We start from the raw sequence: 15,753 nt of genomic DNA, 5'->3' as shown, positions 1-15,753 counted from the left end.
AAGTCACGCAGAAGGCCATTAACCCGCGGGACCAGGACCAAGACGAGCCATTCTGCGCCATCTATGGACCACTTCCTCCTAGAAATTTGTCCCCTCCTAGGCGTGTAGTGTGAGAGCTTTCTCGAATTTAAAGAGGCTACAGCAAGAGTTCCTATTGTGGCTCCGCAGACAAAGAACCCAACACAACATCTGTAAGGATGTGGGTTCGATCCTGGCCTCGCTCAGTGGGTTAAGGTTCCGGTGTCGCCTCAAGCTGCGTGTAGGTCACAAATGTGGCTCCGATCCCGATCCCGCATGGCTGAGCCAGCAGTTGCACCTCCAGTTCGACCCATAGCCTGGGAACTTCCATATACTGCAGGCGTGGCCACAAGAAGGAAAAAAATTGTACCCTAGAGCAGACCAGGGGATACCAATGATAACTTACGTGTCGTTTCAGTTTGCAAAGGAATCGTGCACCCACCCAGCAACACTGGGAGGTATGTGATGTTCTTATCCCCTTACTGTTTCTTTACGACAGGGAAGCTAGGGCTTAGTGACAGGTGGCACAGCTGCCAGGTGGCAGAAACTGCACAGCCCATGAGGTCTGGCCACACGAGGCTTTTCAGACCTCAACTGATGGCTCCGTTGTTAAACGTGCCATGGCTCTTCAAGTTATCTGCGAACTCCTAGTTTCTCTTCTTTCCCAATTTGCTAGGCTTAAAGCAATATTTTACAAGTTAAACTTGAATTTCAAGCTTCATTGGAATATGTTACAGTGTTTTTATTTTTTTCTTTTTTATTTTTTGCTATTTCTTGGGCCACTTCCACGGCATATGGAGATTCCCAGGCTAGAGGTCTAATCAGAGCCGTAGCCACCAGTCTACGCCAGAGCCACAGCAACGCGGGATCCGAGCCGCGTCTGCAACCTATACCACAGCTCACGGCAACGCCGGATCGTTAACCCACTGAGCAAGGGCAGGGACCGAACCCGCAACCTCATGGTTCCTAGTCGGATTCGTTAACCACTGCGCCACGACGGGAACTCCTACAGTGTTTTTAAATGTAGACCAAAAAGAAAAAGAGTTAACGCAGTATGGCTGAGTTGAGTTTAGCCGTGTGACTTTGTTTCTGTTCTCGCTTAGGGTTGTTCTAGGTTTTATAGGGCAACTCAGACCCTGACCGTGACTCCCGGCTCCCTGGCCCTCTCTTAGCTGCCATTCAATGGAGCTGGTCAGAGCACTGGTTAGTGAGAGGGATCAGCAGAGCAGGCTGGCAGGCAAAGGCCCCCAGTCACCGCACAATGTCGGGTCCTCTGTGTGGCCCCCTTGACGAAAAAGATGTCCTGTCTTCATGCGGGTCCCTTTAGGAAGCCCTCTGGGAAGTGCTGGCACGGGCACCTTCTTGTGTGTTACACACTGACCTCCAATGGGGGCGTTCGTGCCCATTTCAGAGGTGGAGACGCTGCGCCCCGAAGATGCTAAGTGCCTATAAAATAAGAATAATAAGGAAGTTCCCATCATGACTCAGCAGTTAACTAGGATCCAGGAGGACGCAGGTTCAATCCCTGGCCTCGCTCAGTGGGTTAAGGATCCGGCATTGCCATGAGCTGTGGTGTGGGTCACAGATGCGGCTTGGATCCTGTGCTGCTGTGTCTGTGGTGTATGCTGGCAGTTGCAGCTCTGATTCGACCCCTAGCCTGGGAACTTCCATATGCTGCCAGAATGGCCCCAAAAAGACCAAAAGAAAAAAAAGAATAATAAGGCCTACATTGCAGGGTTGCTGTAAGGACTGCAGGTGATATATTTAAATCCCTGGAGAAGGAACACAGCACAGAGATGTCAGAGTATAGGATCTGCGCCCAGCTCATCTGAGTTCAAATCCTGCCTCCTCCATTTGCTGGTGGCATGACCTTGAATGAGTTATTGAGCTTCTCTAAGCCTCGGTGCATCACCTGCAAATGTCAGTTCTCTTTTTCCTGCTCCTGTCCACCTGTAATCTCAGAAGCATGATGTTTATTATATAAGGAATATATATTCATTTATAAGTAATGATTTTCAAAATGTTGTATGCTACTTTTTGGGCCTGTGATTATACTGTATTTCTCCCTGTAATAATGTATTTTGACCTTTTTCATCTCTTAAATTTTGCATTCCACATTGTCACATGCTCACTGCTAGATGGAAAAAGATTCGCATGCACAGAAAGGAAAATAATAGCCGACGTTTAGAGAGCATCTCTAAGCACCAGGCCCTGTGCTGGACCCAGTGTCCATGAGCTCCAGGGCCTCGCAAAACACTTGCAGGGTAGATATTTACATGCAGGAAACCAAGGCTCGCTGAGCTGACATGGTTTTCCCAGAGTCACACGGTGGATCCGTGGGAGAGCTAGAAGGAGGATAAAAGCTATGTTTATAAAGAGGAAGCCAAAACAAAAACACTGGCATTTAAGCAACCAGGCCCCTTTTGATAAAGGATCTTCAAGCAGCCTCAGGATATATTCATCTCGTTAGATACTGTTGGTCTCATAAAAAAAAAAAAAAAACAATCATGGATTGCAATGTAGATAATTGATAGATGCAGCCTGGAAGGAGAAATTTCAGGAAAACTGAGAATAAAGCTCTCTGTCCTGCCTCCCCCACCTCCCATCACTGGAAAAAGAGTTCACATAAAGCCATAGAGTGTGGTCACCCTTCAGCCCATCTCTAAACCACGCTTCTTGTGATAAGAGACAAGAGAGGAATTGACCTTTAAAAATCCTGTGTTCCAAGGAGCAGATAAAGATTTTTGCAAAAATCTTCTTTTCAAAGAAGGCACAGAATTTACAATAGCAAATGACAAAAACTTCTCCCAGATGTGTACAGACCGGGAAGCACATTCCACCCTCCACACGGCACCCCTCCCACCCCGAGGCCTCCCCAGATGCTGCCCACAGCCTGCTCTAGAGACGGCAGGCCACGAGATGAGGCTGGCTGATGGGTTTGGAGCCTGGGGAGGAGCTAAGCCTGCAGAGAGCTGGATGGGCTTGTTATCCCCTGTCCGTGGGATCATCAGGTTAAGGAACCATACAGACAACTCTGATGAAAAGCATTTACTACTCCACAGATTTCCCAAACCCATCGCTAAACCAAACCGTCTCTAAATCTGCTCTCCTTCTGACTCATTCTTGTCGATCCTCTGGTGTCAGTTTCAGCATTCCTTCTTCCGGGACATATCACAGCCCTCAGCCCGCACCGGGCTCCCAACCTTAGGTCCCCCCGCCCTCTCTGCTTCCTTCTTTCCCAGCACACGGTTGTTCCTGACCTGCCGTTGGACGTGTGACTATTTCCTTCCCATCCGTCCAGTGCCTAGCACGGGGCCTGCCAGCCACGTGACAGGTGCTGAAGGAACAGAAAAGGCCAGTCCCCGGTGCCTCCTCTCCGAGGAGAGGAATGAGTTCTTCCTGGGGGAGTGGATCCACCAGGCCCCACGGCCCTTGATGGGCCGTGGCCAATGGATGGAGCTGTTTGATCTGGGAACCTCACACAACCACTCACTCATTGTTTCGTTCACTCAACAGGAGGGGGGGAGGAGGAGGAGGAGGCTCACTGTGCCGAGGGCCCTGTGCTATGCATTTGGGATAAGAAATAAACACGTCAGTCCCTGGCCTCTGTGGATGGGGACAGGACTGGGGAGCCAAGATGTCCAAAGCAATGATAGAGAAAGAGACACAGATTGTGGACTAGGGCCCAACAACTGGATTTGGAGAGATAGGGGACCAGGGCCACTGCCACTCCCCTGGCAGCGTGATGTTGGGTAGCTCCCCTAACCCGACCCCTGTGCCCTCTTTTGCAAGGATGAGAAGGCCAGCTGAATCACCTCCTTCAAGAGAACTCCCGTGCCTGCCTATCACCCACTGTGAAAGTTCCAGCAGGCTGGCCACCGGGGGAGACGGGCTTGTGGCACAGCAAGGCCAGGAGGTGGCCATCAGGCCGGTCAGCCTCACAGGCTGCCCCCTCCGCCCCCACCTGACTGCTGAGAGCACTGTTAGTAGAGAGGAGATGGTCGCCCACGGTCCCGCCCCTCCCTGACCGCTGCTAAGGTCGCAAAACGAACTAGAAGCCACCTCCAATCAGGACTGGGACCCACTGCAGAGGGCATCCCCAATTCCTGCATAGTGAGCGCCAGGCACGGCCACGGGTGTGGGGAAGAGACCGAACCTCCTTTCACTGAGTTACCCGTTTACTCTCACAGCCCAGGAGACCTTCAGCAACCCTGAGAGGAGCGGGGCTTATTGTCCTGGTTTTATGGGAGTAAATTGTGTCTCAGACACAGGAAGGGATAGGCCCAAGGTCTCATGGCAGGAGACTGACAGGCTCAGGGAAGGACCCCTGTCTTCAGGCATCCAGCCTGGATTTGTTTTCTCTGCTTGGCACTCTCCAAGGTCCGGTGATGCCCACCAGCAGGGCGGGCATTGAGGGGGGGTGTCAGAGGAGATGGCCGGGCCCCATCCTCAAGTCGGTAGCACAGCGCATACGTGGAAGTGTCGGCAGAAGCCAGTGCTCTGTGCACCATGAGGCATCTTAGCACCAAGGGCTCGGGGGCACAAGACTTGCTCTGGAATGTTCCTTTACTGCCCCAGGGACCTGCCCCCCGCCCCGCCCCACTTTCTTTTTTACTCTCTATTCCACCTTTTTCCTGGCTATTTCCTTCTCCCTTCCCTTTGCTCCCCTGCCCACCCCATCCCCCAGCAGAGGCCACTGCCTGGCATGGCATCATGGTCCCTCCTGGCCTCGAGGAGCCTGACTGGCCCCTGTCACCTCTAGCTACCCCTCTAAATTTTCTCTGTCCAAAGAGAGAGAGAGAGGAGGCCTTCTTAACAACCAGGGAAAAGGACATTTCTGGGGGAAAATATTATTTCCCAGAAGTTGGGGTTTGGGGTTTTATTAGAAAATTTGGAGGAAAGAGAAGAAAACCCGCTTTATTTTCCTGGTGGCTTTTTGGTCTTTGTTTTTGCTGCTGTGATAATGAGGGTCTCTCAATGGGAACAGTAAATAAAGGAAAGACGGACTTTGGCTGGACATCAGCTTGGATGTAACATACAATTAAGTGTTTGGAAAATGTAAATGTCTCCAGTTGAGCCAAAACCAGAGCATCTCGAAAACCACACATTGATGGGTTTCTAGTCTACCCCCAAATTTACTTTTCTGTCCCCCAAACATACTTATTCCTCTTAGTACAACTTTTCTAAAATTTGTCATCCATGCCTAAGAAACTGACACTGCGGCAGTCTTCCTGTCGAGCCACCGTGTGCCCTCTTGCGGGCTGCCCCGTGCAGCATTTGAAAATAAGGATAGGGCTTTGCCTGGAAGCTGATCGCATAAACTGAGACTTTGATATAAATTGTGTGGGCCCTGCTCATTCCTAAAATCTGTATTTCACCTATGATGATCTCTGTTAGGGGAGGTTTAGCCCACATTTACGACTCAGCAAATATTTGCCAAGTGCACGATCAGGGAGCATCCGTGTAGGAAGGTTTGGGGCCAGTGCTCCTGGCTGCATTAATCTCTCTAAGCCGTGAAGCATGAGTCAGCAACTCCACAGCACCCCGCGCTGATGCCCCCACTTTAGAGAACCCCCATCTTCATGTCCCCTGAGGTCTCTGCTTCCCTGACTCACAGGTGTGTCCCTATGGCTGTGTTCCTCTGGTTCCCTTCTCCCAAGCCAGACAGACCTTGTCCAGAAAAGGCTGCCCTGAAAGGTGGGTCGAGAGAGGGGCGCTCTGTTCCCCGGATCCCTGTTCAAGGGAAGCACCTGGCCTGGAGCTAGTGGTAATTAGTATTTTTCTATAAAGTGCTCACTTAGGTGCTGGTCATGGTGTGAAGTGCTCCCCATCCAGGCGCTCGCCTAGTCCTTCCAGCATCTCTCTGCCGTAGGTCTGACGGTTCACCTTACACACGGGCAAACCGAAGCTCAGAGCTCTCGCTGAGACTTTCATTTCTAGCAGAATGGCCAACTAAATCATCACAGAGGCCCTCTGACCACAAGGAGCAGCAATTTGATTTTAAAATGCATTGCTCAGAGTTCCCATCATGGCTCAGTGGTTAACGAATCCAACTAGGAACCTTGAGGTTGTGGGTTCGATCCCTGGCCTCGCTCAGTGGGTTAAGGATCTGGTGTTGCCATGAGCTGTGGTGTAGGTTGCAGCTGTGGCTCCAATCCTGGGTTGCTGTGGCTGTGGCGTAGGCTGACAGCTACAGCTCCGATTCGACCCCTAGTCTGGGAACCTCTGTATGCTGTGGGTTCAGCCCTAGAAAATACAAAAATACAAAAATAAAATGCATTGCTGAATTTGTTTTTCAAAAGGGAAGAATTAAGGAGTGTGGGGAGTCCCAGATTCCAGAGGCAGGGATGAAGCTGAAAGCTAGGGCAGTAATCCTGAAATGAGTCGGCCGCCATCTCCAGGAGCTCACCATGAGGGGAGGCAGAGAAAAATCAGAATTACGGTCTGGGGTGTGGGCTGAGTTCTGTGATGGCAGTCACCCCGAGTGTCGTAGCATCTCAGCAAGGCTCATAAATTCATTTCTTCCACTTAACAAAATAGGTCCTCAGTCTCTTCAGGACCAGAGAACTGTCCCTGTTTCAGAAAGAACTTAATTCAAATTCTGAGTCAGCTTCTTCACCGATTGACTGTGTGACCTTGACCCAGTTACTTTACCTCTTCGAACCTCTGGTTCCCTCTCTACAGGCGATGGTGGTGACCTTGGCTCCTTCACAGAGTTGACATTCACTATCACGTTCCGTGCAAACATTCCTTGTAAAGCATTTAGCACGATGCCTGGTGCTCGGGAAGCGGCAGCTGTGATTATCCCCATTGTTTAGTACAAATATTAACAGTAATAATAATCTTTCCTGCTCACTTTCCAACCAGGACCTGAGGACAGGAAGCAGTTCTTCCAGGGTGCCACAGAGCAGAGTGTTTATAAAGAGGTAAAAGACTGGCTTCCAGGGACTGCTTCGGTGGTAAACAAGAGCAGGCAAGAGCTAATAAAATTTCAAATTAGCCATGACTTTTCACAGCCCTTCAATTGTGCTAGCTGATTTAATGGTCAGCGTCCCTTCTCGCTGGGATTGAATAATGGAGCATTTCTGCAGAGTTATGGATGCGGCAGCTGAATCTGTCATGCTAACATCAATAGCAGAATGCAAATAACCCTCGGCTCGGGCTGTAATTATGTGTTTAAGCCGTGTCTGACAGGGGCAGCACGGGAGTGTGTGATGGAGCCCGGCGACTACAGGCGAAGACAGGTGCCTGGCTAGGCAGTTACCCAGTGTATCTGGGAGCTGGGATGGGAGCCACAAGTTGGGACTCAGCACAGAGCTGGGGTGAGGGGAGGCCTTTCCTCCGCATCTCAGGATGAAGCTGGCCAGTGAGCACAGGACAGGTGGCCCTTCGCTTTGGTGAGCCTCGTTCTAGGTTCCGGGTTGGGGAAGGGGAACTGCCTCGGATTAAGTACGTCCTGTGTGTTAAGAACTCTGCTAGAGTTGGGAATATATACTATGCTTTCCGTTCATGTAAGAAAACCTGTGACCTCTCACTCTTATCGTCCACTTGTAAGAGGTGTGGGAAACTGAAGCCGGAGAATGTAAGCAACCTGCCCAAGGTCACAGTAGTAAGTTTCAGAGGAAGGCCTTGACCTCAGTCTGGCTCAGGTGCTCCCACTCTTTACCACTGTCCCGCCCTCCTTGAGGTCATAGGCAGTTCTTAGATGCCATGCAAAAGCTGGGAGAGAAAGCCACAGGATTGTCATCCCTAATGTATTACGAAGGGAAAAAACTGGATTTCGGGGAGGTCAGGTAGCTTGCCTGAGGCTTTAGCACCCCGAGGCTAGTACGGAGGTTCAGGGATGCTGCCTGTGGGGGGGTCGGGGGCACCCAGTCTAGCCAGTGCCCAGGCACTTGCTGGTGGGCAGCTTCTATGTTATAAATCCAAGGAGACAGAAGTAAGAGAATATGTCAGTGATGGGGAGACGGGGACTCAGAGAGGTTCCGTACAGGAACCTATCCAGTGTCTTTCTCAGGGGCAGTGCTGGAACTTGACCTTCAGTCTCTGAGCCCAGTGATCCTCCCATCATACTACACTGTTTAATTGAATTGAACAGAGAAGGCTTTTCTGCTTTTTATGGACTGCTATTTGGTTCATCCTCTGGATTCACTTGTCGGTGAATTCATTCAATTTCAATTCATGCATTTATTTAACAGTCATGTTTTAGCACCTATGCTAAGTGCTGGGGTACAGCAGAGATAACCAGAGCAGGATCCATGCCCCCAGGGTGGTGGGAAGTTTGCCCAGAGCCACACAGCTGGGAGGCAGGAGAGGCAAAATTCCCACCTGCAGATGCGCGCCTGCTTAGACTATTCTCTGCCTACAAAGCACACAGACTGTGCCCCCAGGCCTTCCCTCTTCCCACTCTGGGCAGTATCTGCTGATCCCTGGTCTGTTATCTATTTTAAGCTATTCTGTTGGGGGCCTGTAAGAGCACTTTCAGATAACAAGACCAAAATTTTGAGCTCTGGTCGGATTCCTTTCTTGGCACTTTGAGAAGCTAGAAGCTGTCAGATCATTTTCAGTCCTAAAGACATCCACCCATGTGGTAAAGAGAATTCCCTGCAAATGACAACTGGGTCGGTGACCTGAAGCCATCCAGCAAACTCAGAAAGCCCCTGTCACAGAAGGCAGAGCTGAGTCTCCTTCTGCAGCGCTGCCTCCTCCCCAGCCCAGGCCAGCCGACCACCAGGTCTTACTGTCTTTGCCTCCTCGGTGTCTCTCCAAACCATCCCGCTCCTCCAGTCTCCACTGTTCCTACTCCATTATTCTTCCCATGTAGCATCAACAGCACCCCCTTCCTGGACCCGCCCGCTTCCACTTTGGGCTCCATTCAGCCCCCCTCCTGATGCCGGGGATGTTCCTTCAGCAGGTGCACATCAGACAGCATCACCCCCTAGCTAACACCTCTCAGCAGCTCCCACTGTCCCGAGGGTGAAATGCAAACTCCCTAACCTGGCCCAGGGAGCCCCGCTGTCTGCTCCCGCCAGCCTTGCAGCCTCATCTCGTGCTGTTCCCCGCACCCCTGAACCCAGCCATGGCATTTAGCAACTCCAATGCTCACCTCTGGGCCTTCATCTATATATAATTCTCTCTATCTCTCTGGAAAAAAAAAATAATAACACCTGTCACGTTGCCCACTGACTTGTCTGTCTCTCCCACTAGACTGGTGGGCTAAGACCTGATCTGATTCGGAGAGGCACCGAATCTCCTCGGTGCCCAGCAAGGGCCCTGGCCCTTAATAAAGTTTTTCAATGATGGAAGCTCGAGAAGTGAATGAAGACACTGTGGACAAACAATGCTGATGGGGCAAAGCCACATAAACCCTATGCTCTGTCGCCCGTGCAGATGGCTTGGTGGACTGCATGGACCCCGACTGCTGCCTGCAGCCCCTCTGTCATGTCAACCCGCTGTGCCTGGGCTCCCCCGACCCTCTGGACATCATCCAGGAGACCCAGGCCCCCGTGTCCCAGCAGAACCTGCACTCCTTCTACGACCGCATCAAGTTCCTCGTGGGCCGGGACAGCACACACATCATCCCCGGGGAGAACCCCTTTGACGGAGGGTGAGTCCAGCTCTGGCCGTAGCTTTCTGAAGGGGAAGCGACTCGCCTCCGGGGCCACGTTTGGGTGGGTGGGGGCTGGGGGAGGCCAGGAGGGTGGGCATCAACGTCTCCTGGGGGCATGTCGGGGGCAGGGGTGGGCAGGGAAGTAGCCTCAGGTCCCCACATTTAGAAAACTGCTATCCAAGCCATTTGGAATTTTTACGAGCAAAGTTTTGTTGTTCTCACTGGGTGATAGATGGAGAGCGTGAGAAATCAAAGGTCCAAGGGGATCTTGGATCAATACCCACTTTGCAGTCAGCTCTTACTGATGCTGCGGTCTCCAGATGAGCTGAAAAGCACTGACACTGCGCTCCTGCGGGGCCGACATTAGAGACTGTGTGAGGCTGAGGTGGGCGTGCTGCCGCTGGCATCCCAGGCCACAGACCCATGACTCTTCCACAAGTTTTCAGTTATGAGGTCTCTTGGACAGTTTTTTGCTGAGGTCTGTCCCGTGCCAGGTCCTGGGCTGGAATCACAGAGACGAGTGGAGGACGGTCCCTGCCTATTGGTTGCTCACAGTCCCACTAGGGAGACAAAAAGCCTTTCCAGTGTGATTGGCCAGAACTGTGCCCCCAGGGTACTCCAGAAGCATAGAGAGGGTGTTCCTGGGTAGAGGGAAGGCTGAGACTGAAGAACGGAATCTTAAAGGTGAGAAATCGTTCACTCAGCAAGGGAGAGAAAGGGGGCTTCCAGGGAGAGGGAACAGCTCGTGCAAAGACCCAGGGGCATGAAGGGAGTCAGCAAGAGGCAGTTCTCTGTTCTCTGCCACCCAGATCAGAGCCCATGAACTTGGTTCAAGTTTCCAAGCAGGAGGAATTTATGATCTTTCTCTCTCTCTCTTTTTTTTTTTTTTTTTCCTGTAGGGCTTATTATTTATTGAAGTGCAGTTGATTTACAATGTTTTTTTAGTTTTAGGTGTACAGCCAAGGGATTCAGTTACGCATACACATATCTATATACATAGATAGATAGATAGATAGATAGATAGATAGATAGATCGATCTCCATTCTTTTTCAGACCCTTTTCCCCTTTAGGTTATTACAGAAGATTGAGGAGAGTTCCCTGTGCTATATAGTAGGTCTTTGTTAGTTGTCTGTTTTCTATATAGTCGTATGTATATGTTAATCCCAAACTCCTAATTTCTCTCTCCCCCCACCTGCCCTTTTTGATAACCGTAAATTTGTTTTCGAAGCCTGTGAGTCTGTTTCTGTTTTGTAAATAAGTTCATTTATATCATTTCTTAAGATTCCACATATCAGTGATCTCATATGAGACTTGTCTGACTTCACTTAGTATGAAAATCTCTAGGTCGATCTATGTTACTGCAAATGGCATGATTTCATTCTTTTGATGGCTGAATACTATTCCATTGTATATATGTACCACCTCTGTTTTATCCATGCCTCTACTGATGGACACCTTTAGGTTGTGTCCATGTCTTAACTGTTGTAAATAGTGCTGCAGTGAACATCGGGGTGCATGTTTCTTTTTGAATTCTGCTTTCTCTGTGTAGAGGCCCAGGAGCAGGATTGCTGGATCATATTCTATTTTTAGTTTTTTAAGGAATCTCCAGACTCTTCTCCATAGTGGTTATACCAGTGTACATTCCTACCAACTGTGTAGGAGGGTTCCCATTCTCCACACCCTCTCCAGCATTTATAGACATGATGATGATGATTTAGAGACTTTATAGACTTTATGATGATGACCAGTGTGAGGTGATACCTCATTGTAGTTTTGATTTGCGTTTCTCTATTAGCAATGTTGAGCACATTTTCATCTGCTTTTGGCCATCTATATGTCTTCTTTGGAGAAATGTGTATTTAGATCTTCCACCCATTTTTTAATTGGGTTCTTTGTTTGTTTGTTTTGATATTGAGCTGCATGAGCTGTTGTTATATTTTAGAGATTAATCCTTTGTTGATGGCTTCATTTGCAACTATTTTCTCCTATTCTGTGCACTGAATTTTTGTTTTGTTCACAGTTTCTGTTGATGTGCAAAAGATTTTAAGTTTAATTAGGTCCCATTTGGTTTTTTTTTTTTAATTTTCATTCCTCCAGGAGGTGGATTCAAAAAGATATTGCTGTGACTTATGTCAGAGTATTCTGCCTATGTTTTCCTCTAAGAGATTTGTAGTTATCTTACATTTAAGTCTTTCATCCATTTTGAGTTTATTTTTGTGTATGGTGTAAAAGAATGCTCTAATCTCATTGTTTTTCATTAGCTGTTTAGTTTTCTCAACACCACTTATTGAAGAGACTGTCTTTTCTCCATTGTATATTCTTGCCTCTTTTGTCATAGGTTAATTGACCATAGGTGTGTGGGTTTGTTTCTTGGCTTTCTGTCCTGTTCCATTGAACTATGTTTCTGTTTCTGTACTAGTATCATACTGTTTTGATGACTGTAGCTTTGTGGTATAGCCTGAAGTCAGGAAACCTGATTCCTTCAGTTCCATCTTTCTTTCTGAGCATTGCTTTAGCTATTTGGGGTCTTTTTTATTTCCATATAAATTTTTTAATTATTTGTTCCAGTTCTGTGAAAAATGTCATTAGTAATTTGATGGGGATTGCATTGAATCTATAGATTGCCTTGGGTAGTATAGTCATTTTGACAATATTGACTCTTCCAATTGAAGAATATGGTATGTCTTTCCATCTGTTTGTGTCATTTTTGATTTCTTTCATCAGTGTCTTACAGTTTTCAGAGTACAGATCTTTGCTTCCTTAGGTAGAGTTATTCCTAGATATTTTATTATTTTTGATGCAATAGTTAATGAGATTTTTTCCTTAATTTTTCTTGTGATCTTTCATTTTTAGTGTATAGAAATGTAACATAACAGATTTCTATGAATTAATTTTATATCTTGAAAATTTACCAAATTCATTGACAAGCTCTAGTAGTTTTCTGGTAGCAGCTTTAGGATTTTCTATGTATAGTATCATGTTATCTGCAAATGGTAACAGTTTTACTTCTTTTCCAATTTGGATGCCTTTTATTTCTTTTTCTCCCTTGATTGCTATGGCTAGGACTTCCAAAACTGTGCTGAATAAAAGTGGTGAGAGCAGACATCCTTGTCTTATTCTTGATCCCAGAGGAAATACCTTCATCTTTTCACCATAGAGAATGATGTTAGCTGTGGTTTTTGTTATATATGGCCTTTATTGTGTTGAGGTAGGTTCCCTTTATGCCCACTTTCTGGAGAGGTTTTTTTTTTTTTTTTTTTTTTTTTGATAAAAAATGGGTGTTGAATTTTTTGTCAAAAGTTTTTTCTGCATCTCTCAAGATGATTATGTGGTTTTTATTCTTGGATTTGTTAATGTGGTATATCACACTGGTTGATTTGCAGACATTGAAAAATCCTTGCATCGCTGGAATAAATCCCACCTGATCATGGTGTATGATTCTTTTGATGTATTGTTGGTTTATGTTTGCTAGTATTTTGTTGAGGATTTTTGCATCCCAGTTCATCAGTGATATTGGCCTGTAATTTTCTTTTTTGTGGTATCTTTGTCTGGTATTGGTATCGGGGTGATGGTGGCCTCATAGAATGAGTTTGGGAGCATTCCATCCTTGGCAATTTTTTTGAATAGTTTCAGAAGGATAGGTGTTAATTCTTCTTGAAATGTTTGATAGAATTCATCTGTCAAACATCCGGTCTTGGACTTTGTTTGTTGAAAGTTTTAAAATCACAGTTTGACTTTCAATACTCATGGTTGGTCTGTTCATATTTTCTATTTTTTTCTAGTTCAGTCTTGGTAGATTGTACCTTTCTAAGAATTTGCTCATTTCTTCTAGGTTGTCCATTTTATTGGCAAAGAGTTGCTTCTGGTAGTCTCTTATGGTCCTTTGTATTTCTGTGGTTTCAGTTGTACATTTCTAATTTCATTGACTTGTTTATCATTTCGAAGAACTAGCTTTTAGTTTCATTGATTTTTTTTCTATTGTTTTCTTCATCTCTATCTCATTTATTTCTGCTCTGAACTTTATGATTTCTTTCCTTCTACTAGTTTGTTCTTTCACTAGTTGTTTTAGGTGCAAAGTTAGGTTTTGGGGGGGGGGGTTTCTTGTTTCCGGAAGTGTGATTGTATTGTTATAAATTTCCCTCTTAAAATTGCTTTTGCTGTGTATGTCCCGTAGGTTTTGGATCATCATCATCATGTTTTCATTTTCCTTTGTCTCTAGCTATTTTTTTTATTTCCTCTTTGATTTCTTTGGTGATCCATTGGCTGTTTAGTAACATATAGTTTTGCCTCCCACAAGTTTGTGTTTTTAACCGTTTTTTTTTCCCTGTAGTTGATTTCTAGTCTCATAATGTTGTGGTCAGAAAAGATGCTTGATATGATTTCAATTTTCTTAAATTTACCAAGTCTTACTTTGTGGCCCAGCATGTTATCTATCCTAGAAAACATTCCATGTGCACTTAAGAATGTGTATTCTGCTGTTTTCAGATGAAATGTTCTATAAATATCAATTAAGTCCATCTGATCTAGGGTGTCATTTAAGGCCTGAGTTTCCTTGTTGATTTTCTGTCTGGATAATCTGCCCATTGCTATAAGTGGGATGTTAAAGTCCCCCACTATTACTGTGTTACTGTTGGTTTCTCTTTTTATGGCTATCAGCGTTTGCCTTATATATCGAAGTAATCCTATATTGGATGCGTATATATTTACAATTGTTGTGTCTTCTTCTTGGCTCAATTCCTTGGTCATTATATTGTGTCCTGCTTTGCCTCTTGTAACAGTCTTTATTTTACAGTCTATTTTGTCTGATATGAGAATTCTTTCAAATGTCTTCCAATTTAGTGATGCCTCATACACACAGAGCTCTCTCTAAAAGTCACCCCAGTTCAGTCCAGCACTCATAGACTCTGTGCCAGAGAGATCCTGCCCTAAGGGAATGATGGGGTAGGGATGGGGTAGGGATGAGTGGTAGATTCTCAGTTCTATTTAAAAGGGGAAATCAGCAGGGCTTCATCATCAGCTGGGTCCAAGGGATCCTGGAGAGAGGAGTCTCTTACTCAGATGCCTGGTAGAGGTGGTGCCTACACCAGATTGGGGACATGAGAGCAGGAGCAGAGTTGGGAGCAAGATGTTGATGTCCACCTTGCTCATGGACAGGGAAAGAAAGGGATGCACTTCATTAGAACACCCAACAGGAAGTATCTGTCTGTAGTCTATAAGTAATTTTGAAGCTCACAGGAGGTTAGGGTTGAGGATCTTGATTTGGAAGCCTTCAACAAACAAACAGTAGTTGAAATCATGAGCACACACAAGTTTGCTCAAGGAGAATGTATAAGGGGGGAAGAGTGGGGACCTAAGAAGGAATCCCGGGGAGCTGCCCTGGGAAGTGGTATTATCATCCCCACAGAGTGGCTGGGAATCCAAGGAGAAGGCTGGCTCCTGGGACATGATGGAGCTGGGACCCCAGGGCACATGCTTTCCACCACTCCAGCCCTTTCTCACAAGAAGTGATGGCAGGATACAAAGTGAAGTGGGAAGAGTACTCCAAGCCCAACAGGTGGGGCAAAATCCAACATTATCAAAGGATTTGAACTTTAACCTTTTTACAGATGAAGATATTGTGTAGTCCAGACCCTTCAGCTTAGCCCTAGAATATTGAGACCCTCAGAGGTTAGTGATCTCTCCAAATTCATAAGCTAGTCAAGTGACAGAATTGGGAGCAGAAATAGAATGAGGAGCAACCTATTTATTTCTCTTCACCAGAAATGCTGCTTTTGTCTCTGGATATGAAGCTTTCTGCTCTTTTATTCAATTGTGTAATTTTGTATGTATGTCTCTGGGTCTTCCTGTGGCGTAAGTTCTTTAAATCAACTGGAGATAGAAGTATTTCTCCTACCAAGGTGAATATTACCTTCTCATCCTTTCTTCACTGGACCCATTAAGGGATCTGACTAGGGCTATGCCTGGTTGGCTTATGGCGGCTTCTGGTTGGATTCTGGCATGCCTTTCTGATCAGTGCCAGAAGGGACCGTGTCCTCTGCATGTCCTCTGGTCACTTATCAAGCCTGAAGCTTATGTGCCACAGTCATGTGGCCCCTTCGCAAGTATTTCAGTATTGTTTCTCCCC

The 15,753-nt window shown here is 46.7% G+C and overlaps 1 protein-coding gene across 1 annotated transcript in view; it reads left to right on the top strand.

Moving 5' to 3' along the window:
* The window catches only part of TENM4 (teneurin transmembrane protein 4), a 786,343-nt gene that overhangs the window by 675,305 nt on the left and 95,285 nt on the right, over positions 1 to 15,753 (top strand). The window contains 1 exon segment of the mRNA XM_005667171.2: positions 9,409 to 9,625. Within this exon segment, the coding sequence (XP_005667228.2) occupies positions 9,409 to 9,625 (217 nt within the window).

Source organism: Sus scrofa, chromosome 9, assembly GCF_000003025.6.
Source record: "Sus scrofa isolate TJ Tabasco breed Duroc chromosome 9, Sscrofa11.1, whole genome shotgun sequence".
In the NCBI taxonomy this organism is placed as follows: Eukaryota; Metazoa; Chordata; class Mammalia; order Artiodactyla; family Suidae; genus Sus; species Sus scrofa.
This window is presented reverse-complemented; position numbering and strand designations above follow the sequence as displayed.